General features: G+C 46.7%; 1 protein-coding gene across 1 annotated transcript in view; it reads right to left on the reverse strand.

Moving 5' to 3' along the window:
- Nucleotides 1–8,280: 8,280 nt before the first annotated feature.
- The window catches only part of CERK (ceramide kinase), a 43,973-nt gene continuing 26,819 nt past the window's right edge, over nucleotides 8,281–25,434 (reverse strand). Inside the window, exons 7-13 of the mRNA XM_083575218.1 lie at nucleotides 20,781–20,855; nucleotides 19,691–19,843; nucleotides 19,087–19,192; nucleotides 16,277–16,347; nucleotides 13,748–13,956; nucleotides 9,622–9,830; nucleotides 8,281–8,478 (exon numbers count right to left, since the gene is read on the reverse strand). Coding sequence (XP_083431344.1) covers nucleotides 8,394–8,478; nucleotides 9,622–9,830; nucleotides 13,748–13,956; nucleotides 16,277–16,347; nucleotides 19,087–19,192; nucleotides 19,691–19,843; nucleotides 20,781–20,855 — 908 coding nt within the window. The 3' untranslated portion in view covers nucleotides 8,281–8,393. The remainder of the gene's footprint in view (nucleotides 8,479–9,621; nucleotides 9,831–13,747; nucleotides 13,957–16,276; nucleotides 16,348–19,086; nucleotides 19,193–19,690; nucleotides 19,844–20,780; nucleotides 20,856–25,434) is intronic.

Here is a 25,434-nt window from a genome sequence, read left to right on the forward strand (position 1 = left end):
TTACAGGGAACCAGGCAGAGGCCCTTATCGGTAGTGGCGCCTGCCCTGTGGAACACCCTCCCATCAGATGTCAAAGAAATAAACAACTATCTGACGTTCAGAAGACATCTGAAGGCAGCCCTGTTTAGGGAAGTTTTTAATGCCTATGTTTGAATCTATTTTTAATCTTTTGATGGAAGCCTCCCAGAGTGGCTGGGGAAACCCAGCCAGATGGACGGGGTATAAATAAATAAATAAAATAATAATAATAATAATAATAATAATAATAATAATAATAATAATAATAATTAGTTCATGCAGCCTTTTATTCCAATGAAAACAGGGGCTTTGTGCGAGTCTCTCGCTGGAGGCTGGCTCTTTTCAAAAACAACGTGACGGTGATATAATATGGCAGAGCAATTCATTTTCATCTGCTCTTCCTCTCCAGTTTTACCTCTCTGGCTCGTGATATATATTTATGCTGGCACAGCAACGGGGACCCTTGATCTGTACTGGTTTTCTGGACACAGCTGTGGAACCCTCAGGCTGCGGCTGCATCCGACGGAATAAGCTCTTTTCTGCGCGAGGTGCACTGCACAACAAATGTGCCAATCTTTAAGGTGGCACTGGGCTCGGTTGTTAAGGCAGAGCGTAGAGAATGACTGGGTCAGCAAATACAAAACAAAACCTTGCCCTGCATTTGCCTTGTCCGTTTTCCCTGCAGCATGGATATTTCTTAGGTCAAGATGCAAAGGGGTGAGTCTGGGCGTACAGATCGATAGGTAGACTTCACAACTTGTGCCTCGGTCCAGTATATCTGAAGGAGCGTCTCCACCTCCATCGTTCTGCCTGGACACTGAGGTCCAGCTCCGAGGCCCTTCTGGCGGTTCCCTCGCTGCGAGAAGCCAAGTTACAGGGAACCAGGCAGAGGGCCTTCTCGGTAGTGGCACCCGCCCTGTGGAATGCCCTCCCACCAGATGTCAAAGAGAACAACAACTACCAGACTTTTAGAAGACATCTGAAGGCAGCCCTGTTTAGGGAAGTTTTTAATGTTTGATGTATTATAGTATTTTAATATTTTTTTGGGAAGCCGCCCAGAGTGGCTGGGGAAGCCCAGCCAGATGGGCGGGGTATAAATAATAAAATTATTATTATTATTATTATTGAGGTGAAACTAATTCTGTGCAGTTACAAGTGTTATGTGTCAACAACTCTGCCCCTGTAATTGATGAAGCCATCACTTCTGACCCAGGCATAGTGCAGCAGAATGGAAATGCAACTTCATGTAATATCTAAAAAGTGGCAAAACACATATTTCAGGACGTGACTTGGAAATAGTATGCTTTCTGTCATTGACTGGACCTCTGGGATTTCTTATCTACGCTCCATAATTTATTTATTTTTTAAAGGTGAGGGCCTCAACTCACACAGTGTAAATTTGAGGGTTTCCCCCCCCAGATACCTACATACAGGCGCTAGAAATTATATCTTGCTACGTCTAATGAATCAAAAACGTATGTTCCTCTAAAATGGTTAAGTGCTGACTGGCTAACCTCAAAGTACTGTAGGTTTTGTACACCTTGTAGAAATTATAATTTACTTTGCTAGCTGAGGCTTTCAACGCCTTCAAATCATTCCACACTGCAGACTCCAAAATTATGGATGTTTATGCATTTTTCTTCTGATTTGAATCCTTTCAGTTCCTAGGCAATACTTAAAACCTTTACTTTTGTTACTGAGTAGACATAAACAGGGAAAACTAGCAAATGGGCTGAGGGTCGTATACTTCACACAATATTTAAATAAAGATTGTTTATTTACAGTACTCTAGCCCAGTCTGGAAAGAGGAGTCACATGCTATCTGCCAAAGCTACATTTGACCATATACATGTCTGTCTGTCTGTCTGTCTGTCTGTCTGTCTGTCTGTCTGTCTGTCTATCTATCTATCTATCTATCTATCTATCTATCTATCTATCTACAGTGGTACCTCAGGTTAAGTACTTAGTTCATTCCGGAGGTCCGTACTTAACCTGAAACTGTTCTTAACCTGAAGCACCACTTTAGCTAATGAGGCCTCCTGCTGCTGCCGAGCCGCTGGAGCACAATTTCTGTTCTCATCCTGAAGCAAAATTCTTAACCTGAAGCACTATTTCTGGGTTAGCGGAGTCTGTAACCTGAAGTGTATGTAACCTGAAGCGTATGTAACCTGAGGTACCACTGTATCTATCTGAAGTAGGGCAGAATGCAACAGTCACAGTGCACCATTCCAGTGCACAAGAGTTTTGGACACATTTGGTGGGAATGTAAATATAAAGAGATACTTTGGGACAATATCTAAATCAATAAAATAAATGAAGGAATCCACACTTCCAAATTAAAATTAGATCCTCTGGGTCCCCCCCGCCTCTTTCGGACTGGGCAAAATAATAATCCCAAAGATACTGAGAAATGATTTGGTGGCAACTCATATATTAATTGCTATACACTGGGAAAAGGAAATTCCCATCCATGAAGGAATAGGTCTTAGCTGTTTGACACAGGGTGTATATACATAATATCATGTATGATAAAAGGTTATGGGAATGTGCACTAAATGCTCAAAGAGCCATTAAAGTTCATAAAATACTGAATAACAAATCTCAGCATAATAATGCCTGAGCAATATGAGAAATAATTTTCTATGAATCAAAATATCAGATAAACTCTAGAAACTCTTAAACCTAATTTTCTATATCACTTTGGTTTTTTTGCGTTAACTTATGGGAATACATAAATTATTTGTGATACAATCTCCTTTTCTTTCCTGCTTCTTTTGATCAAGTATGTCTCCACTGTCATTTGGCTTTCATGTTCATTTTTGGAACGGTAATAAGTATTTGCTTTATAATGTTTGGGTTTTTCCCCTTTTTTCTTAAGGTCTGGAATATAACAGCAGCAACAACATCACTGGGCTGGGAGGGAATTCTGGGAAAAGGCTGTCCATCACCTTAACAGAGAAACTTAAACACCAAACAGAAAAGCACGCACAACGTCTGCCACATAGCTGTTTATTTTGAGAAGAGTTTCTTTCCATCACTCCAGAACAAAATGTTCCTTTTCAATCCTGAAACCAGCAAGATTGATATAAAGAAAAAAGCAAGACCCCACAAGCCAACATGGAGTCGTCGTCCCCCATCAACAATGATCATGTTGCGACATTCTAGTTTTTTAACTCCATCTTAAACAGTCAGATGCAACCCATTCTTTGCTCATTTACTAGGCAGCGACCCTCAAAGTATTCAGTGGGGTTTATTCCCAAGGAAGCATGCATAGGATCATCAGCTACAGGTACAGATCTCTCTTCCTAACATGGAATGCACCCCATTAAAAGAGGACTGTGCTTTTGTTAACATTTGAAGCTACTCAGATATACAGCAGTTTGAAGCAACACGCTTGATTCTCAAGATGTTGAATTTTCAGCCTAACTTGCAGGGACTGAGCTGGGTTTTCTAATTCTCAGCAGTCACTTGCGCAACACTGCGTTTATTCGACACCAGCAGTGAGGATCCTCTAGCCTAGGGGTCAGCAAACATTTTCAGCAGGGGGCTGGCCCACTGTTCCTCAGACCTTGTGGGGGGCCGGACTATATTCTGAAGGGGGGGGAATGAATGAATTCCTATGCCCCACAAATAACCCAGGGATGCATTTTAAATAAAAAGCACACATTCTACTCATGTAAAAACACCAGGCAGGCCCCACAAATAACCCAGAGATGCATTTTAAATAAAAGGACACATTCTACTCATGTAAAAACACGCTGATTCCCGGACCGTCCGCGAGCCGGATTGAGAAGGCGATTGGGCCGGATCCAGCCCCTGGGCCTACTCATGCTCTACCCTGTGGACCATTTCAGACCTGATACCATTTGACCTGCAAGACCGCTTTGGCCCAAGGTACATCCAGCTAACCCTCCCCTTTATTTACGTAATAAATGGCATCAGGTGTGGTGCAGGATTGAGTCATCTGATGCCACCAATGACATCTGGCAGGGGCTCCAAACTTGGCCCACGGGAGGTGGCAACATTGCTCTACGTTACCTGTTCTTTGGAACAGTGATTATTTCTCACAATGGTTTGGCCCTGAACTCCCAGTCGTTCGATGGGTCAACGCATCTGGTTGTTAACCAGAAGGTTGGTGGGATGAGCCCACCCAGGAATGGCTGTGGGCAGGATCCGTGCATGGCAGGGGCTGGAGCTGGATGAGTCTTGGGTCCCTTCTGACTGTACAATTCTAAGGCTGGCGTGTTGCGTTCAGCTGGGAAGGTTCACAAGTCGTGCAGACCCACCTTAGCACAAGAGGCTGCAAACACGTCCCCCTTCCCCACGGGACACTGGAGACCTCCTGCTAACCTACCAGCGATCTGAAATGGTTGATATTTCTAAAGTATCTGTAGGCTGCCAATCATTAACGAGGATACCGAAGCGCTTTGACAATAATACAGAACCAGTCCAAAAGCCAAACAATTAAAAACAAACCCAGCAAATTTGGTTCAGTATAGGTCTAAGCAGTTTTTTTTAAAAAAATCAAGCAACATCAAAGAATGATTACTTCACTTGATTCGTCTGATTGTGCAAACTGGCTTCAACCAAGGAGTCTGGATAGCTCAGTTGGTTAGAGTGTGGTGCTGGCAATGCAAAGGTTACAGGTTCGGTCCCCATATGAGGCAGCTGCGTATTTCTGCACTGCAGGCAACAGACTAGATGAACCTTTCCAACTCTAGAATTTGATGATTCTAAGGAGTCGTTGGCCATGATCCTAAGTTGTTCCTCCAATCGTGTAAGGGGAGGAGGGGGGGATATTTCTGCCAACTCTCCCTTCCACCTGCAGTCCACTACACCAAATCCTCTAGCATCCCAAGGGTGACCCAAACTCCAGGGGCTGCAGAGAAAGGAAAACCACGTCCTGTGTGCACAAACTCTGTTGCATTCATGGAAAGAAAATGAAGACCCAAGCTATTTTGTTTTCATTTAAAGCACGTTTTACAAGCGGACAATCTGCTGGTGTCTTGTGTCAGTTACTTCCACTTTGTCTCTTTTCGGTATCTCCCAGGCCCTGCAGAACAGCTGTCTGGCCTTACAACCCTTCCAGACAATCCTTTATTCCCTCCTAGAGATGTACGGAAGGGAATCACAGTATGTTTTTGTACGCAAAGGTGTTCTACGCAGCACCCTATTGCTTTGAAGCCAGGCCTGTGTGTTTGAATTGCATTGATAAGTTGCAGGCGTGGCTCTGCTCACGCAACAAAGGGGTTTCAGTTGTAATTTGGGAAGGGAAAAAATTGGAGTGAGTGACGGCCTGAGAACTTTGATACTTGGGAGCCTTTAAATCAACACGCCAGCTACAAGGCAATCGTAATTCAGCTGGTTGTTTTGAACACACGCACAGCGTTTGGTTTCAAGCAACTCCTAAGGTGGAAATTACTGTATTTTTTGCTCTATATGACGCACTTTTTCCCCTCCAAAAATATAGGGGAAATGTGTGTGCGTCCTATGGAGCAAATGCAGGCTCCTTGGCTTCAGCGATAGCAACGGGAAGCCTCCAAAGCGCAGAGGGAGCGCTCCCTCCGTGCTCTCCAGGCTTCGCGTTGCTTTCACTGAAAGCGCCAACTGAAGCTTCAGGCAGCTATCCGCAAGCCTTTGGAGTGTGGCGGGAGTTCACCCCGCGCTTCGAAGGCTTGCGGATAGCAGCCTGAAGCCTGAAGCCTGGGGAGTGCAGCGCCAACTCCCGCTGCATTCCCGGGCTTCAGGCAGCTATCCGCAACCCTTTGGAGCACGCCCCCAGCCCCGCAAGCTCTAGGAGTGGCAGCAAGGCTGCGCGCAACCTTGCCACCGCTCCCGGACCTGTTCTGGGGGCTGGGGTCAGGGAAAGCTCGGGCTCCCCCCGCCCCAGCCCCGCGGCTAAAAACGAAGCCAAGACAGCGAGCGGGATGCCGCTAGCTGTCTTGGCTTCTTTGCTCTTTGGGGCTGGGGGGGAATAATTTCCCCCCTTTATTTCCCCCCCTAAAAACTAGGTACGCCCTATGGTCCGGTGTGCCCTATGGAGCGAAAAATACGGTATTTGCACAAGGGCACCAGTGGTGCAAAACGACATCCCGGATAACTTTGCACTTAACAACGGAGGGAATATTCCTAGCTGGCAGCCCAGTGGGACTTTATGGAGCGTCTGGGGCACTGCCATATCTGCAGCCCTGATGGGGCTGGGTTGGAGGCAGGCAGATTGCGATGCCAGCATGGAGCTGGTCCGCAAGGGCTTGGCTGTGCCCCTGGGAAGACCTGCTGATGCTGTTGACGGGGGTCCTGCTGTGGGCAGAAGAGGGGGCTTGCTAAACTGGCAGCAGCCAGTGAGAGCCAATGGTGGCTGGCTAAGCCAACCCGTTCCATTGCCTGGCAGCCATAAGCAACAAGGAACTCCATGCAAGTGAGTTAGCTTGCTGCAGGAGGAACAGTTCCTCCTCTACTGGTCCACTTGATTTCTGTACATGGGAAGGAAAATTGCTTCATAAATAAAGGTAAAGGTAAAGGGACCCCTGACCATTAGGTCCAGTCATGGTCGACTCTGGGGTTGCGGTGCTCATCTCACCTTATTGGCCGAGGGAGCTGGCGTACAGCTTCCAGGTTATGTGGCCAGCATGACTAAGCTGCTTCTGGTGAACCAGAGCAGCGCACGGAAATGCTGTTTACCTTCCTGCTGGAGTGGTACCTATTTATCTACTTGCACTTTGACGTGCTTTCGAACTGCTAGGTTGGCAGGAGCAGGGACTGAGCAACGGGAGCTCACCCCGTGGCGGGGATTCAAACCGCCGACCTTCTGATCGGCAAGCCCTAGGCTCTGTGGTTTAGACCACAGCGCCACCTGCGTCCCTACATACATAGCTAGCTTGAAAATGCAGGGGTCTGGCAGAGGGGAGGATGCATCACTCCATCTGTCTTCCACTTCCTAGAAGGATCCTTTCCCACTTTAACACTAGCCTGCTATGTGGCTGGCATCCTGTATTTTCATGCTGGCTACAAAATAAACGACTATGCCTTTCTGGCCAGTATGGAGATGCATGATACCAGCCTCTTAGCAGTCTGATATTTTTGGAGTGGTGGTGGTGGTGGTACCAGGGGGCAGCAAGCTAATAAGGCTGAATTACTGCCACAGGCCTAGTTGTTACTGGAGCATAGTCACAGGATGAAGAGCGAAAACAAAGCATGAAAATGCAAGCCATTTGCTCCCTCCAGGCCCACGCAGAGGGGGCCCCAGCCAGATACACTTGCCCCAGGCCTCGGAGATCTAAGCTGGCCAAGGGGCTCTGCTAGGGACCCGCTGCTTTTTTGTTTGAGCTGAGTAACTTTATTTTAGCAGGACTCCCACCCTGGGGCCTCTGACAAGCTACACTCGCCCTGCTTTGTATCAAATACTCAAGTCTATGTACGCATAGCGGCTTAAAATGCAGTGAGGTCGTTCGTCCCTGCTGTCATCTTTGCAAATGTACAGACCAGAGAGGGGTTTGGGGCGCCCATTTCCTGGTTTGGGTCCTAGTTGAGGAAGCTGCCGGCATGTGCGCAACAGCTGCTGGAAGTGGACGCACCTCAGCTTAACCTTGGCTTGTGTTTTAAAATCAGGGGGAAGCTGGTTTGAGGTCCCTGGCGCCAATTCTGTGGGGCCAAGAAGAAGAAGAAGAAGAGTTTGGATTTGATATCCCACTTTATCACTACCCGAAGGAGTCTCAAAGCGGCTAACAATCTCCTTTTCCCTTCCTCCCCCACAACAAACACTCTGTGAGGTGAGAGGGGCTGAGAGACTTCAGAGAAGTGTGACTGGCCCAAGGTCACCCAGCAGCTGCATGAGGAGGAGCAGAGACGCGAACCCGGTTCCCCAGATTACGAGACTAGCGCTCTTAACCACTACACCACACTGGCTCTCTACAAGGTTTATTCACCCCCAAAAAGATATCTGTGGGGTCGAGCATGGAGCTGAGAGTGGCACGTCTTCAGTGGCCGGCTCCAGAGGAGCTGCCAGTCACTGAAGCTACACCCTGTTGGGCTCCACACTTGACCTCCTCCCACCGATGCGATGTCACACGCACGCATGATGCCACAAGCACACTGGGCCCCCTCAATTTTGGGCGCAAGTTGGCGCCTCTGCTTGAGGTGATGTGTACACAGCCTCGCTTTCTTCACTAAACAGTAGCCTGATGTGCATTAAGTCTAAAATCTTCGAAGGCATTCGCAGAGAGGGCATATTACCAAAATGGATTCTTTTACCACAAAAACGTCTTCGGCTTTAAAACGTTTATTGACGGGCCTGAGGTGCTTGTTTGTCCAGGCGGTTGCCTTCTGTTGCTTGCTTTTCATTTTGTTTTATGGAGAACGGGCTTCGGTTAACTTGCTCAGCAGAGCTGCCTCTGAATTGCTTCGAGTGTGGAGTTCCTCTCTATTCCTCTTGCAAACAGTTTCATGAGTTGGCAGTGGACCCTGCAAGATGGAAGGAAAGGGCGGAATAAATGCAGATGTATTAATTGTGAACTAGGCCAGTCATCGGGAGGAACAAACCCCTTTGCTCTTCCCGGGGAACTGGTTGTTCACAATGGCACCCCAGAGAAAGTCAGAGAAAGTCATGGTTGCCTTGTCATATTGGTGGTGAAGAGCTTGTGTTCCCTAGATGAGAGGCAGGGAATAAATGAGCATTGCTATTGTGGATTTTTTCAGAAATATTTAATTATGTTACTTAAAACATGGTATTATTATGGTTGCTTTTATTAGTACAGTCGTACTCAAACACCTTGTGACTCGAACGTTTTGGGTCCTGAACGCCACAAAGCTGCAAGTGAGCGTTCCAGTTTGCAAACATTTTTTGGAAGTCGACTGTCCGACACGGCTTCCGACTGAGTGCAGGAGGCTGCTGCAGCCAATCAAAAACTGTGCCTTGGTTTTTGAACGTTTTCAGAAGTCAAACGGACTTCCGGAAACAATTCCGTTTGAGAACCAAGGTACGACTCGAGTATCGTTCAGTTTGGAATGTGGAATGTTGCGTTATATTTCTTCCACTGATTCCCTTTTGGTTGGGAATTACAAACCACTTACAGAGTTCTGCAGAACTATGAAAGAAAACACAACATTTTGGCCACAGTCCAGCCAAATTTGGGGTCAGTTCACACAAACACACGTCAGGACTCATTAACTGAACATCCACTCGACTAGTCTTTATATTCCTAAAGACATAGGGCCAAACTACGTGTGTTGCTAAACATGCAGTGGGGGGTTGCATGTACCATTTTGAAACTGTAAAAGCAGCTGCTGGGTCCTCTGAATTAGGATAAAGACTGTGAGAAGTGGGATTTAACTTCCTCCTCCCTCACAGAGGTGCCAATGAACTGTAACTCTGCCTTCCCTCCGACACAGGAAGTTGCTATTCAGCACGGAGGTAGGTCTGAAAATTCAAGCATGTCATGACCTCTCATTTTCAAGACTTCCCATTCGGGGTATATGGCTTTGTGCGCACACCAAATATCTGCTGTGGAGACCATTTTTTTGCAGTTCCCATCAATTAAGGAGCGAGTGAAACTGTTGCATCTTTAAAAGCACAGAGCCTTTTTTTTCGGAAAGGGAGATGCTCACATGACTTCAATTGTTGAACAATCCAGGGTCTCTCCGTCGCAGTTCCAGGTGCTGCTGGGAGGAATGCAACAGCAAGCAGGGTGGTCTCTGCAGAAATGGCCAAAGCGATTCTTCTGCATTTTCTTGGCATCGCAGTCACCATCCTCTAAATGTTTCGATGTGAACTGAAACTTCTTGATCCGATAAACCTCCACAAAGCTGAAGTCAAACTGCAGAGAAGGGAGAAGAGGCAATCTGTTGCATTTGTTGACTCAAAACTCAGCAAACCGCTTCTGTTAGTTCAAAGCAAGCCAGAGTTCAGTATAAAGAAAGATGCAGGTCACGGATTTCAAATGGCTTCGGCACATCTAAATTGTGACAATTCTGCTCACCCCTATCGTGCAACCCGGACACTGAGGTCCAGCTCCGAGGGCCTTCTGGCAGTTCCCTCACTGCGAGAAGTGAGGTTACAGGGAACCAGGCAGAGGGCCTTCTCGGTAGTGGCACCCGCACTGTGGAACGCCCTCCCATTAGATGTCAAGGAAATAAACAACTATCTGACATTTAGAAGACATCTGAAGGCAGCCCTGTTTAGGGAAGTTTTTAATGACTGATCTTTTAATGTATTTTTAATCTTTTGTTGGAAGCCGCCCAGAGTGGCTGGGGAAACCCAGCCAGATGGGTGGGGTAGAAATAAATTATTATTATTATTATTATTATTATTATTATTATTATTATTACCCATCAGTGTTCACCTGGGCCACGTTGAACCAGCTGGATGTCACTAACGGTGGGTGGCTAGTCATTTACAAACAAACTTGGATCTGGGTCCTCCTCAAAAATCCCGTAAGGCAGGTCAGAATTATTCCCATTTTACAGGTGGAAAACTGAGACTTGCCCACACTATCCAGGAAAGAGAGTGACCCTCTGCAAAGTAAACGGAATGCACGTTGCAAAATGTATGGCTGTTCCTAGAATGGCGTTTGAGTGGCTCCTATGACAAGCTCAGCAAGAGGCACTGTAAACTTTTATTCCTTGATATTCAATAGATGCACCTTCGCCCCTTCTTAACTATAATGTAGGAAATGAATCAAATTTATTCATAACAAAATATTCATATATCACCATTTATTTTAAAAGAATATCAGGACTGTACGTAAAACCATATAATTAGAAAGAAAACCATATGGAAAAGTTAACATCGGAAATCAGCAAACTGTGGTGGAAAGATGTGTTCTTAATTGTCTGCAGAAGAGTGACGGAATAGAAACATTTTCAGCATGGTGAGATGCTAGGCAGGTTGAGCTAACATTTTTTCAAAGCTTGCTCCTGATCTGCTGTCCTCACTGGGAAACCAAATGTGACCTACCTACTCTGAGAAGGAAGTGAGGGGATATTTCCTCCCATTTAGCATTCCCTTCTCCAAGTTTCTAACCCAGCTTTGGACCTGGCGGTGGGGCAGGAACATATCGCCTCCTTTCCTGCAGTCCTGGAGCTGCCTTTAGAAAGTTAAAAAAGGATGTTGCTGCCACCCACTTCGTGGTGAAAGTTGCGGTTGAGCCACTGGTGGGGATTTTGTGCCCCCACTTCCAGACTGCCCATCTCCGAAATGCAGTCTGCTGCTTTCCCCCGCTAGGAACAAATGGCAGCTGCTCACTTATGGAGAACCAACCAATGAGAACTGTGTATTTGGGGATGCCACTGGGTCAGCTGCTAAACTCGATCCCTAGCCCTGGTGATCTCTGCCACTGAGGATCAGGTCTGTGTCTATCTGTGGAGACTGCGTGCAGGAACTTTGCAGGGCTTAGTTTATTGTTCCATACAATATTTTATATTGTTCCATAGATTGTAAATGCTGTAAGGTAAAGGTAAAGGATCAGAAGGTTGGCAGTTCAAATCACCGCGACGGGGTGAGCTCCCGTTGCTCGGTCCCTGCGCCTGCCAACCTAGCAGTTCAAAAGCATGTGAAAGTGCAAGTAGATAAATAGGTACCGCTCTGGCAGGAAGGTAAACGGCATTTCCATGCGATGCCCTGATTCGCCAGAAGCGGTTTAGTCCTGCTGGCCACATGACCCGGAAGCTGTCTGCAGACAAATGCCAGCTCCCTCGGCCAGTAAAGCAAGATAAGCGCCGCAAACCCAGAGTTGTCTGCAACTGGGCTTAACTGTCAGGGGGCCCTTTACCTTTAAAGGACCCCTGGATGGTTAGGTCCAGTTAAAGGTAACTATGGGGTTGCGGCACTCATTTTGCTTTTCAGACCGAGGGATCTGGCGTTCATCCGCAGAGTTTTCTGAGTCATGTGGCCAGCATGACTAAACTGCTTCTGGTGCAACGGGACACCGTGAGGGAAACCAGAGTGAACGGAAACACCATTTACTTTCCCACCACCTATTTATCTGCTCGCACTGGTGTGCTTTCGAACTGCTAGGTTGGCAGAAGCTGGGACAGAGCAACGGGAGCTCACCGCCATCATGCGGATTCGAACTGCCGACCTTCCAATCGGCAAGCCCAAGAGGCTCAGTGGTTTAGACCACAGTGCCACCCACGTCCCTATAAATGCTGTATTGGTTTGTGAATCATATATGACTTTTGCTGCAATTGGGATGATCAGCTTATATTTTTTAGTTGCTGCTTTGTTAATAGTGTTTTATATATTGTTTTTGTGGTGAATTGTTGATTGCTCTATATGATTTATACAGCGTTTGTGATGTTTGGGAAGATAAACAGTGTTTCCATGTGCTCTGGCTTCCATCACGGTGTCCCATTGCACCGGAAGCGGTTTAGTCATGCTGGTCACATGACCCGGAAAATCTGGCTCCAGACAAACGCCGGAACCCTTGGCCTGAAAGTGAGATGAGCGCCACAGCCCCGTAGTCAAATTCAGTGGACTTAACCATCCAGGAATCCTTTACCTTTACCTGTGATTTTCTGTTATTGTTATCTGTTGTCTGTAAACCGCTTTGGGATTCACTTGAACAAAAAGCAGCGTAAAAATATAATATATCAAATAAAAATCAAATCAACAGACCCATCCCTTCAATTGTACAGCTCGGGGGGGGGCTGGGGGGTGGAGTTCTGTTTCTTGGCGCCTAATGGAACGCTGGGAGCTGAAATCATTATTTATAGAGTGCCATAAGTGGTTGTGGCACTTTGCACTTTGCAGATTTACGCTAAGTAAAACAAGAAAAGGCTCCTGCCCCAAGGAGTATATATCATACATAAAGTACAGGGCATGGGAGAAACAAATAACTGCCTTGTTTGTAAGTAGCTGTCTTCCTTCGATGTTATTAAGCAGTTTTGAATTTGGCCTTTTAAAAAGAGGAAACATAATAGTAATTTTTTTGGGGGGGGGTGGATTCTGAAACTCATTTGTCGGCTGTAGGGGGGTGGAAGAACCCAAGGTAGCTCAATATGCATCAGTGCAAGGAGAAAAGCACTGTCAGAGCTGGGAGGCTGCAGCAAACATGTACTATCCAGACAGGGATCTGAGCCAAGATAGGCGAGCCAAGCAGGTGGGCAGTCAAGCTGGTCAGCAAACTCAAGCGCCTGATCCTGAGAAATGAGCAGCTCGGGCCAGATGCTGGACTTCTGACCTCCATCAAGACTCCAGCGAGCATGGCCAAGAATCCGACAACAAACAAAGGACCACAATGTCCTCACCGCTGCTGTGCAGGGCCAGGTAGGACCTGTGACCCCTTTGGCCGCTTGCTTCTTGCTGGGAAAGGTCGATTTCATACAGCAGTGGAAATCTGGCCAGCTCTCTCCTCTGGCCAGCTTCTGCAATAGTGCAGTCAGTATCAATAAAGCACTTGGCTCTCCCAGTCACTACTTTTGAGATTCCTAACGCATTACAAGAACTTCCACCTGCCAAACTTTCCCCCTTGCTACAGACCAATTAGCGGCGCAGAAATCCAATTCCGGCGAGCAGCTGGCAACTCCACTTTTGCCGGAAAGGGTTTTAACGCCATAGCCAATCCAAATCCTAGTGTTTCTCCTCCCTCTCCCCCACCCCCCAAAAAACAACCCGTAGGCTGCTATCGGAGCTTCTTTCAAATTATGCCCAATCTACATTTGTGTTTTTGCAATGGGAGTGCAGATCAGCATTGAACACCATCCCGCATTTCAATCCGTCGCAGCAGATACACACCTGGTCATCCCGGTTCGTATGCCTGATGAGATACCTTAGGAAATTGAATCGGGAGCATTTGCGAACCAGAATGAGGTCTGCAGAGCCGTCTGCCAAGTGAGCAGCTGGTGCAAGGCCTTTCGGGCTCCGCGGGCAGGCGCAACTGATATTTGCGGTGTTGATGGCCAGAAACTTTCCTCTGATGACCTTCCATTCTCCTTCGTCATCCCCTTAAAAACACAAACAGGTATATTTAGCACAGAGGCAGTGGGATGAGAGCAACAAACATGACGATTTGGATTTCTAAAGGTGTCTCATGGCATCGCCGGTTCTCTTACGTGCGCAAGAATAAACCATGGCACAAATTTATGACGCGTTCTTTCGTTAGCAAGCTATCCAAGTTAAAAACACTGCACATTTTCAAATACCGGTTGTCCGCAAGGCCAACTGGCTGTGCATATTTGTTCTTGGGAATAGGGCTGCAAACTAACTGGCAAGTGAAGTCAGACAGAAGACAGTGTGTTGACTTGTATCTTCAACAAGGTTTGGATGTGCAGGAATCAGAATGCTTTTTATAGCACTTTTATAGCTGTTGGCACCTGATTCGCTCTCGTTACCTAGAGACTGAATTGCTCTAGAAGAAAAGTTACAGGGCCAGAGGCAAGAGAAGGCAGAGCAATAAGTGTTTTTGCATTGTAAAAAAAAAAAAAAAGGAGGGGCAACACTACTTGAAAATAGAAGGTACTGCCAAAGTCAGTTTTATGATGCTAGAACAACAGGGGTTGTGGGTATCCTCTTCTAGTAGGTCTGTGGCTGTACTTTAAAATGGACATGTTGGGTTGCATCCAGACTAAACTGGATGCCTTGGTAATGGACTGGATGAGAGCCAACAAACTGAAGCCCAAACCAGATAAGACAGAGGCACTGTTAGTGGGCGGTTCCCCAGCCTGGATGGATGGGAGATCGCCTGTTCTTGATGGGGTTACACTTCCTCTGAAGGAGCAGGTTCATAGCTTGGGGGTACTCCTGGATCCCTTGCTGTCGCTTGAGGCTCAGGTGGCCTCAGTGGCCCAGAGTGCCTTCCATCAGCTTCGGCTGGTGGCCCAGCTACGCCCCTATCTAGACAGGGATAGCCTAACTACTGTTGCCTATGCTCTGGGAACCTCAAGGTTAGATTACTGCAATGCGCTATACGTAGGGCTGCCTCTGAAGATGGTTCAGAAACTTCAGCTGGTGCAGGATTCAGTGGCCAGGTTGCTCACCGGAGTAAGACGGTTAGAGCATCCTGGTCTGACTGCACTGGCTACCAATTAGTTTCCGGGCCCAATTCAAAGTGCTGGTTTTGACCTATAAAGCCTTAAACGGCTCAGGACCGTGATACCTCAAGGACTGCCTCTTTCCATATGAACCTAACCGGACCCTGAGATCATCTTCTGAGGCCCTCCTTCGTATGTGTCCTCCTTGAGAGGTCCGGAGGGTGGCAACACGAGAACAGGGCCTTCTCTGTAGTGGCTCCCCATCTGTGGAATGCTCTCCCCTGGGAGATTCAGCTGGCGCCTTCATGAAACACCTTTAGGCACCAGGCAAAAACGTTCCTTTTTAACCAGGCCTTTGGTTGATCTGATTGAGATCCTATGCCCTTTTAAAATGTGGTTCTTTTGGGGAGGAGTGTTATTGGGTTATTGTTTTTATTTTGATTATATACATTGTGGTTTTTATGTTGATCTTATCTGTGAACCACCCTGAGACCTCTGGGTATAGGGCAGATTATAAATTCAACAAACAAACAAACAAATAATCAATTCCTGCCCCTCCCCTTTTATGAAGATCACCCGCTCTGAGACCCCACAGCTAATTCTCCCCTGGCCTCCTCGCTGGCCCACGTAGGACCAATTCAGCCAGCTAGCCCTGGGGATTATTTAATTGATTTTTGAATTTTATTGTTATTCATGTTTTTATACTGTATTTTATGCTGCTTTTATAATTAAGTTTTTAAAAGTGTTTTAAATTTGTTGTAAGCCGCCCTGAGCCCTGTTTTTTACCGGGAAGGGCGGGGTATAAATAATAATAAAAATAATCTGCAATTTGGTCCTATAAAAACCAATGGAGCAAGTTAGCCATGACTTCAGCCCTTGATTTCAATAGGAACTATGTTCAAACAACTACAACTGGCGTCCTAGGCATGTCTGCTCAGAAGCAAGTCCAACCCATTCTAAGTTGGACACTTCAGTGGAGCAAACAGGAAGAAAGAAAAACACTCACATATGAAATGCAGATTTCGTTTGCAGGGCCCTGTGGCTTCCATCACAACCCTTATCATTCATACCAAACGATCCATAAATGATGACAAGCAAAAAGGCATCATTTTGAAGAAAGCTTACCTGGTCTGAAACCCACGTGAATCTCTTCTGGGCTTCTGGTTTAATTCAGTTTCTCTAATCATCCAAATTTGCCCTTGCATTTGTTGCTACATCACCCGGTGCATTAAGAGGCCAAATGAACAAATCTGCTAACCATCCGGGTCTGGTCTTCCATATAGTATAAAATTACCTTTAATCTCTCCCCCATTCTTCTTCTGCTCTATCTCCAGCTGTTGTTTACTCTGCTTGCAAATGTGGCACCTGGAGAAGAAGAGTGAGCCTCGTTTTTTTTTCCCTTTGCAGTCTGAACCGGGCATTAACGTTTCATTCGTTTAGCCAGATTGTCTGCAGTATGTCAGGCTGTGTTGTAAGCAACATTTTATATGTCATTTAAATGAGAAGCAAGCTAACCTCTGGAGCAGCCTTTGGGAATTCTATACCAGAGTCATCTTGAGTTCTGAAGCCACGTTTTCCAAATATTTGAGGTTTGTTTTGGAGGCAAACAATGAAATTGATTGCCTCTCTTTGGAATACAGTGGTACCTCGGGTTACAGACGCTTCAGGTTACAGACTCCGCTAACTCAGAAATAGTACCTCGGGTTAAGAACTTTGCTTCAGGATGAGAACAGAAATCGTGTGGCGGCAGCGGGGGGCCTCATTAGCTAAAGTGGTACCTCCGGTTAAGAACAGTTTCAGGTTAAGAACGGACCTCCAGAACAAATTAAGTTCTTAACCCAAGGTACCACTGTAGTTGTCACGTGCTTCAAAATTTCTAGCTGAAGCCCTGCACTGCTATAATGGATGCCTGTCTTTTTTCTTAATGGTTCTTTAAAAAACAAACAAACCCAAAATAATTGGCAGCCAAAGCACTGCAGATTCTGAAGAGTTAAAGAAAGCTGTTGACTCTCGACACTGCTTTTTTCTTGTTGACTTTCACAGTGAACTAACACAGAAAACGATCCATTGTGCTAGAGCAGGGGTCGGCCCATGGGCTGGATGGAGCCCACAAAGACTGTTTTACCAGCCCATGAGCCGTCCCTGGATTGAGTTACCCGCTCAGCGAGTCCCCTGCGTGCTGGGTTAAACCAGCACAGCGCGGTGCAGGGACTCGCTGAGCAGTGCCGGAAATCACTGTTAGGATTTTTATCTCACCAGCTGCTCAGCAAGCAGCACTATGGTTGTTTATATCATGTGAGTGTCTGAGAGCGTGAGACAGGAAGTCTCAGTACTGTTGGGTACTGCTAGTTTGGATTGAATTGGATTTGTTATTCCGCTTTATCACTACCCTAAGGAGTCTCAAAGCGGCTAACAATCTCCTTTCCCTTCCTGCCCCACAACAGACACTCTGTGAGGTGAGTGGGGCTGAGAGACTTCAGAGAAGTGTGACTGGCCCAAGGTCACCCAGCAGCTGCATGTGGAGGAGCGGAGACGCGAACCCGGTTCACCAGATTACGAGTCTACTGCTCTTAACCACTACACCACGCTGGTTCTCTCACGCTGGCTAGAGAAGTTACTTTCACTTCTGTGTGAGATGTTGTTTCCGTACTGCTGCTGAGAGAGAGCAGACATGCTGGTGGGTTCTCCGTATATATGGACTGTAAATAAAGTAGTCTATAACTACTGATTGTCTTTTTCTTCTGCAATGAGATGCCAGAAGACGACCGTGCTCCTCTCAGGAGGGAGGGGTCACTTATCACCGGTCTCTCTGAAGATATACAGCCAGAGAGTGAACACTGGAGAGACGCCCCGGTGTCTTGGGAAGGTGGTTTTTCCAACAATCACATCTGTGTATGCGCAGATACCGGAAATCGCATATGTGCACGTCCAGACGCCAGAAGTCGCTTCTGCGCAGAAGCGATTTCCAGAGCCGCATTGTCCTAGTCTGGCCCATGTACAATCTCCATGGAAGTGATCCGGCCCATGGCTGGTAAACCTGGCCAACCCCTGTGCTAGAGGGGCATTTGGATGACCTTGGGGTGTCCCAACCGTGCCTGAGGTCCGCTAGTGTGAAGCACCCCAGTATTCCTGCTCCTACTGTAGCCTGCAAAAATAAAACACCTCCTAACAGGGGGTTTCGATGAGAAAAGGTGGAGCTGGGGCGGCAAGAGATCTTCTGGATCCTGAGTGAGCTCTGCTACCATCATGTGACAGCAACGATCCCAGGAATCTTTGCTGCAGGAGCAGGCATAGCAAGAAAAAAGACATTTTTTCTTCCCTCCACCTTCTGCTCTGGCTGGTGGGAGCACCAATGTTGTGAATGCAATCATGGGTTGGAGGGAGGTCGCAGCTCAGAGGCAGATGAGGGGGAAAGCTGGGACATCATGGGAGAGCCAGAACAACAACCAGCTCGGGACAACCCAATTATCCAAGAGGCTGGGTTCTATAGCCTCTCTCTGTAAAGAATGAAATAAAAAAGGATGATAAGAAACCTTTCCTTGTCTTTATACAATGGTACCTTGGTTCTCAAACGCCTTGGTTCTCAAACAACTTGGAACCCAAACACTGCAAACCTGGAAGTAAGTGTTCCGGTTTGTGAACTTCTTTCGGAAGTCAAACATGCTCTGTTTCGAGCGCCACACTTCTGTTTTGAATGTTATGCTGAGATCTGTCTCTTTTTGCTATTTATTTTGCGTTTTTGTGACTGCGTGGAACCTAGTTCAGCTACTGACTGATTGACTGCATGACTGAGGTATATTGTTTATTGCTTTCATTTTAGGGATCAATGGTCTCGTTAGATAGTAAAATTCATGTTAAATTGCTGTTTTAGGGGTTGTTTTCAAAAGTCTGGAACGGATTAATCCATTTTGCATTACTTCCTATGGGAAAGCACACCTTGGTTTTGGAACGCTTTGGTTTTGGAACGGACTTCCGGAACGGATGAAGTTTGAGAACCAAGGTACCACTGTACTTTCTTGGGCAACCAGCTGGGAGCCACTGGGAGCATCCTGACAACTTAGTGCTACAAACAACAACACCTGAATGCAATATAGTTTAGCCTACCCACTTCTGCAGTGCTTCTTATCTCTTGGAGACCCCACGGCGTGTGATGCTGGTAGAAGGGATATTGTTCCCTCGTAGTAATGATGAGAGAGAAAGGTCTTGAAACCTGGGGAGGGGGGTAATTAAGAAACGACGATGTCTTATAAATCAACACAAATTATTTCTGTCCGTTCTGCCAATCCCCTTGCAGATCGCTCTGCCATCTTCTTATTGATATTTTTGACATCCCAAGCTTGTTGCTTCCTTCTCCTACCGTTTGGCTCGTATGCAGCTGTATTTAAGCATTAGCCTGGCAATTTTAGGAGGAGATGGCACCGCATACAGAGGTTGGCAGAGGTAGGGTCTGGCGCCTTCTGTCTCCCATGAGGTGGGAGCCCCCGTGCCCATAAGTGGGCTGCTAACAGACGGACGAACCCCTCTGCCTTTCCTTTGCCAGCCCTCAGGAAGCCCGTAAACATTTTTGCAGGCTGGTAACATTCACAGCCTTCTTATAACAAGGCTGGCTCCGTAACGGCTGTCCTTGGAGAAAAATACGGGTTTTATTGGCAACTTGGTTCTCTGCAGGTTCATACGGAAGGACGGAGAACGAAATACGAAAGGTTACCTGAGAGGTCGTATCTGACGGGTCCCATCCAGCGTTTCCCCTCGCTGTCTTTCAATATATCGCCATAAAAACCATACCCCAAGAGGGAGACAAAGTATTTCAGTAACGTGTCGTGGTGATGCACAGAAGAGACATCAAGAGGCTGAGTGTCTCCTGTCGACAAGAGACAATTCAGATGATAAGGGAGGCTGCAGTTGCGTTAGTCTGCAAATCCAGCATTGAGGCAAAAGGTAAAGGACCCCTGGACGGTTAAGTCCAGTCAAATTCGACTATGGGGTTGTGGCGCTCATCTCACTTTCAGGCTGAGGGAGCCGGCGTTTGTCCACAGACAGCTTTCCGGGTCATGTGGCCAGCAGGACTAAACCGCTTCTGGCGCATGGAGCACCGTGACGGAAGCCAGAGTGCATGGAAACGCCCTTTACCTTCCCGCCACTGTGGTACCTATTTATTTACTTGCGCTGATATGCTTTCGAACTGTTATGTTGGCAGGAGGTGGGACAGAGCAAAGGGAGTTTACAGGATTCGAACCGCCGACCTTACAATTGGCAAGCCCAAGAGGCTCAGTGGTATAGACCACAACGCTATCCGCGCCCCCAAATCCAGCACTGAACTGAGAGATGAGGAGAGTATTTGCTGCATGACACTTGGGGTCTGTGAGAGTGGTGGAGAACAACTACTCAGTGGAACAAATTCGGCCATTTGGGGGCAAACCACACTCAGCCTGCCAATCACCTGTTGCCATATAAACATCAGGCATGGGAAAGTTAAAATTATAGCTAACAGCTATGCCGAAAAAGTTTCTACACTGACCGACACATTAAGGCAGGACACTCCACAGAATTCAGGTGCCAGAAGCAGTGTTAACTAATAATTGTTCATTTTAGGAACAATACTTATCTGTGACTGTCTGACAGAGCAATATTACATAACACGTATTCGTGCCATCACGGCACCAGTGAAATGGTCTCTGATGTGTACCCAGTCTGGGAGGGGGGGAAACATAACTGGAAAATACAGAAACAGTGTAAAATTGGTGGACATTCCCCTGGAAACACCACCCAGGGCACAAAATCCATAGGCGGGGACTTACCCACAATGATATGCAAGGCTGAAGTTACTGGATCATTGATGCCAACCGTTGAATAGCAAACGCAGTCCGTTGAACCTGGAAAAGAAATTTCACAACACGGTGAAGACACATAAAGAAAACAGCCATTGCTTTCCCCTACCCCCAAACCCACGATCATCTCTTGTCCCTATGAACTGGCTCACTTGCTTGAATTATCTAGAGCTGTGCAATCTTGAAGCGCCAAGGTTCTGTGCTCTCTACTTGCGCTGTGTGATTTGTAGGAGTGAGTCAGAGGATGAGAGAGAGGAAGGAACTAACTTAGGATGGTAAATAGTTTTCCTTAGCTGCCTATGGTGCTCTGGGCGATCAGGCAGGAAGGTATTTTGAAGCCTTCTCTTCCTTTTAGGCTATGAGTGAGCACTGTAAGCAGGTGGGCAACTCTTTTTGCAGTCCAGTAACCTTTCTGAGGTTTTCTTTACTCATTTCCAGTCCGGTGATTCTAACTTAATGACAGGGATCTTCGAAACCTGTTGTGTGAATCCAAATCTGTACAATGTACTGTGACTTAGGGCAGATTACTTTTGGACGTTCTCCTGCAAAAGCCTTGCTTTTTTTAAAAAGAAAAGTATTAACTAATTAATAAATTTTACATTCACCCGCCATCTTTCCTCCGAGGAGCTCAAGGTGGTCTGCATGATTTTCCTCCTCCCAAATTATCTACACAACCACCTTGCAGGCTTTTTAATTGAACTTTGTGATTTTACAGTTGTAACGCATTTTTTAGTCTTACTGCGTTGGATCTCTTGTACGCTGCTTAGAGACGACTGGGATCAAGTGGTTTACAAATTGTTGAAATAAATAGGTAATCCGGTGAGCTTCGTGGCTGACTGGGGTATCTGAATTCTGGTCTCCTAGATCCTAGGCCAACGCTCTAACCACTACTTCACACTGTCTCTCGATACTTATTTACGTGAGTCTTGCACGGCAGTACACAGATAAAAATGAATGACAGAAATACTGAATGCTTAAAATGTGCTGGAACTGGGAGTGACATTCCAGATAAGTCTTGACCAGCACAGAATAGACTGAAAGTATTACTTCCCAGGATGATGTTTCTTTTAATGCAGCCGGTGGCGCTGTGGGTTAAACCACAGAGCCTAGGACTTGCTGATCAGAAGGTCGGCGGTTCGAATCCCCGTGATGGGGTGAGCTCCCGTTGCTCGGTCCCTGCTCCTGCCCACCTAGCAGTTTGAAAGCACAGCAAAGTGCAAGTAGATAAATAGGTACCGCTCCGGCGGGAAGGTAAACGGTGTTTCTGTGTGCTGCTCTGGTTCACCAGAAGCGGCTTAGTCATGCTGGCCACATGACCTGGAAGCTGTATGCCGGCTCCCTCGGCCAATAAAGCGAGATGAGCGCTGCAACCCCAGAGTCGGTCACAACTGGACCTAATGGTCAGGGGTCTCTTTACCTTTACCTAAGATCACATTCGCTTTTTTAGCAGATGCATAACACTGCTGGCTCGTGTTCAGTTTTGCAGCCAGTCAAGACCCCTGGATCCTTTTCACACGAGCCAGGCCTCCTCCATCTTTTGTTTCTGCTCAGCTTTGTAATGAAGTTCAATACATCTGTGTACGTTGATGTTCACCTTGTTGGTCTGCCCAGCATTCCAGACTTGAATCTGTTTTCTATTGTGTTCGCTATCGGTCTCAGCTTCAAGTCATCCACAAGTCTGCAGCACCGTTTCTACGTCTGCATCCAGGTCATTTATAAACCTGTTAAATAGCACAGGTCCAAGAACTGAGCCCTGGAATTCCTGAAAACAGACGTATATCCCCCCCCCACACACACCCGCTTCTCGGACATATACTAAGGAAAGCTGACTGCTCCATTTAGGTGACTTGTCAACGTTCACTAGCGACTATCTGAACTGTCAGACACTTTGGATTTCCCCCTCTTGGGGCTGTCTGCTTCCACATGCGAATGTCGACATATGCTGAATATCCAAAATGTGACGAAACAGGATGGAATTGCTTAGGGCATGGTAATGGCCCTGGGACAGCCGAATGTAGAATTTTCTTCCTTTCCATCCAGCAGACAGGAGAGACATTTCCTTCCCTCGCCTCTCTCGCTAACCATTTTATGCAGTTTGACAGGACAAAGTCGTGGTGTTTGCTTTCTCCTTGATAACTCAGGCAGGAGGGTCAACGCAATGTTTCGAGAGAGGTGTAGAGGGAGATTGATCTGTTGTTAAAGAGCTGCAGTGGAAATCCTTTTGTCAAGCTGGCGCTGTTTGTCCAGGGCAGAACAAAAGAATTAGGTTTAGTGCGTGCTTAAGCAAAATTTTGATTTGTCAGGCAGGTGGGTGGAATGAAGGCAGCTAAACGGAGGGAAAAGACAGGAACAGTTTGAGCCGCCCTTTACAGAGCAGACCAGTGAATTCATACCAACGAAATCTCTGCAAGTTAATAAACATCAAGGTTATATCAAGCAGACATTTCTGACCCGGGGAGATACATCCACGACATTTTGAGTCCGAAAGCCAAGGTAATATCAAGCAGATATTTCTGACCCGGGGAGATACATTTTGACTCCGAAAGCCCACCCAAAAACCCCTGATTCATTTGGGTTCAATTTTTGATTGCGGCACTTCTCTCCGTCTAATAAAAGCTGGAAATCATAATAGGACGTCCAAGCAACCAAAGTGTGTTTTTAAGGCAGAACATAAGGAAATCAATCCATTGGGGAAAGAGTCATTCTGGAAACGAGACTGAAATTCAGAATGTAACTTAGTGCAAACAGGATAAAATAATGTAAAACTAATAACAGCCTTGTTAGCTTAGAAGCCTTACCTTCTCATCCTGGGTGTATGGGGACTAGAGAAGTTATTCCTTTTCGAGACCCTCCTCACTGGAAAGCCGACTGATATAAGGAAGGAACCCCCCCCCCCAAAAAATGTGGGGAATGGTGGCCGGGAGAGGGCTTTCTCTGCAGCAGGCCCTAAAATTGTGGAAGTCCCTCCTCATAGAGGTACGACTGGCATCTTTGTTCTATAGTGTCTGCTGCATGCCAAAAACACACCTCCGGCCTTTGATGGTTAAGGCATTTTGTTTTGTGGGACAAAACAAAATATGTTTTGCTGAATTTATATTGTTCTGTGTTCTGCGTGCTTTACGTGGGGTGTTTTTTCCTCTCATATAAATGTTTTTATCACTGTATATTCTATTCCTGGTATGCAGGTTAAGACCCCACCTGCCCGCAGACTGTCTTGCCAGAGGGGTGCATGCTCTAGTTGTCTCCTGCTTGGACTACTGCAACGCGCTCTATGTGGGGCTACCTTTGAAGGTGACCCGGAAACTGCAATTAATCCAGAATGCGGCAGCTAGACTGGTGACTGGGGATGGCCGCCGGGACCACATAACACTAGTCCTGAGAGATCTGCATTGGCTCCCAGTACGTTTCCGAGCACAATTCAAAGTGTTGGTGCTGACCTTTAAAGCCCTAAACGGCCTCGGTCCTGTATACCTGAAGGAACGTCTCCTCCCCCATCATCCAGCCTGGACACTGAGGTCCAGCGCCGAGGGCCTTCTGGCAGTTCCCTCGCTGCAAGAAGTGAGGTTACAGGGAACCAGGCAGAGGGCCTTCTTGGTAGTGGTGCCTGCTCTGTGGAACACCCTCCCAGCAGATGTCAAGGCAATAAACAACTATTTTACTTTTAAAAGACAACTGAAGGCGGCTTTGTTTAGGGAAGTTTTTAATGTCTGATGCTGTATTTTTTAAATATTCAGTTGGAAGCCACGCAGAGTGGCTTCCCACTGAATATTATTATTATTATTATTCCTGCAACCCGCCCTGGGTGAAGGGCAGGTGACGAATGCTATTTAAAAAATTAACTAATTAAATAAGATGACCGTGACAGAAACCCTGCTAGTGAAAAACAGGTTTCTGAGTTTTGTCCTGGCATGTGACAAGCCCTGCTTAAACTGACAATTAATTTACGTGCCAAAGGTACATCGGTTTTCTGGTGAACCACTGTTCACCATTGAGCTTTAAAAAAATATGAAAAATGAATAGTAGATTATACACCCTGTGAGTGGCACTATTCAGTTATATATCCCTTCAGTGAGAGGTAGTAGCTGCTGCCACCATCACAATCTCCTTCCACGGAAAGGCCGATGGCAGTAACTCAAATTGCTGCCTAGCAACAAGGAGTGACAACAAGGCCAATTCCCTCAGTTTCCCGGGACCAATGCTCCTCTCCTTTGCCAATAGGTCATAGGGGCTGATGGCAGCTGGACTCCAAAACGTCTGGAGGCCACCAGCTTGGAGAAGGCTGGACTACTGCATTAGTGCACTACATGGGCTGCTCTTGAAGATGGTTTGGGAACTGCAGTTAGTCCAAAACACAGCCGTGAAGCTGAGATCCCTGGGACCGGGCATTGTGATCATAGTACACTTGTGCTTGGTCAACTGTGCTGGCTCCCAGGTCATTTCAAGACTTCAAAAGTTGCTTGGGGCTTTAAGGCCCTTCATGGTTCGTAAGACCTACAACAGAGGTCCTTCACTGGGTGTCTAAGGTATGGCAGAAGAAGAAGAGGAGTTTGGATTTGATATCCCGCCTTTCACTCCCCTTAAGGAGTCTCAAAGTGGCTAACATTCTCCTTTCCCTTCCTGCCCC

The sequence above is a fragment of the Podarcis filfolensis genome, assembly GCF_964270895.1.
Source record: "Podarcis filfolensis genome assembly, chromosome: 10".
NCBI lineage: Eukaryota > Metazoa > Chordata > Lepidosauria > Squamata > Lacertidae > Podarcis > Podarcis filfolensis.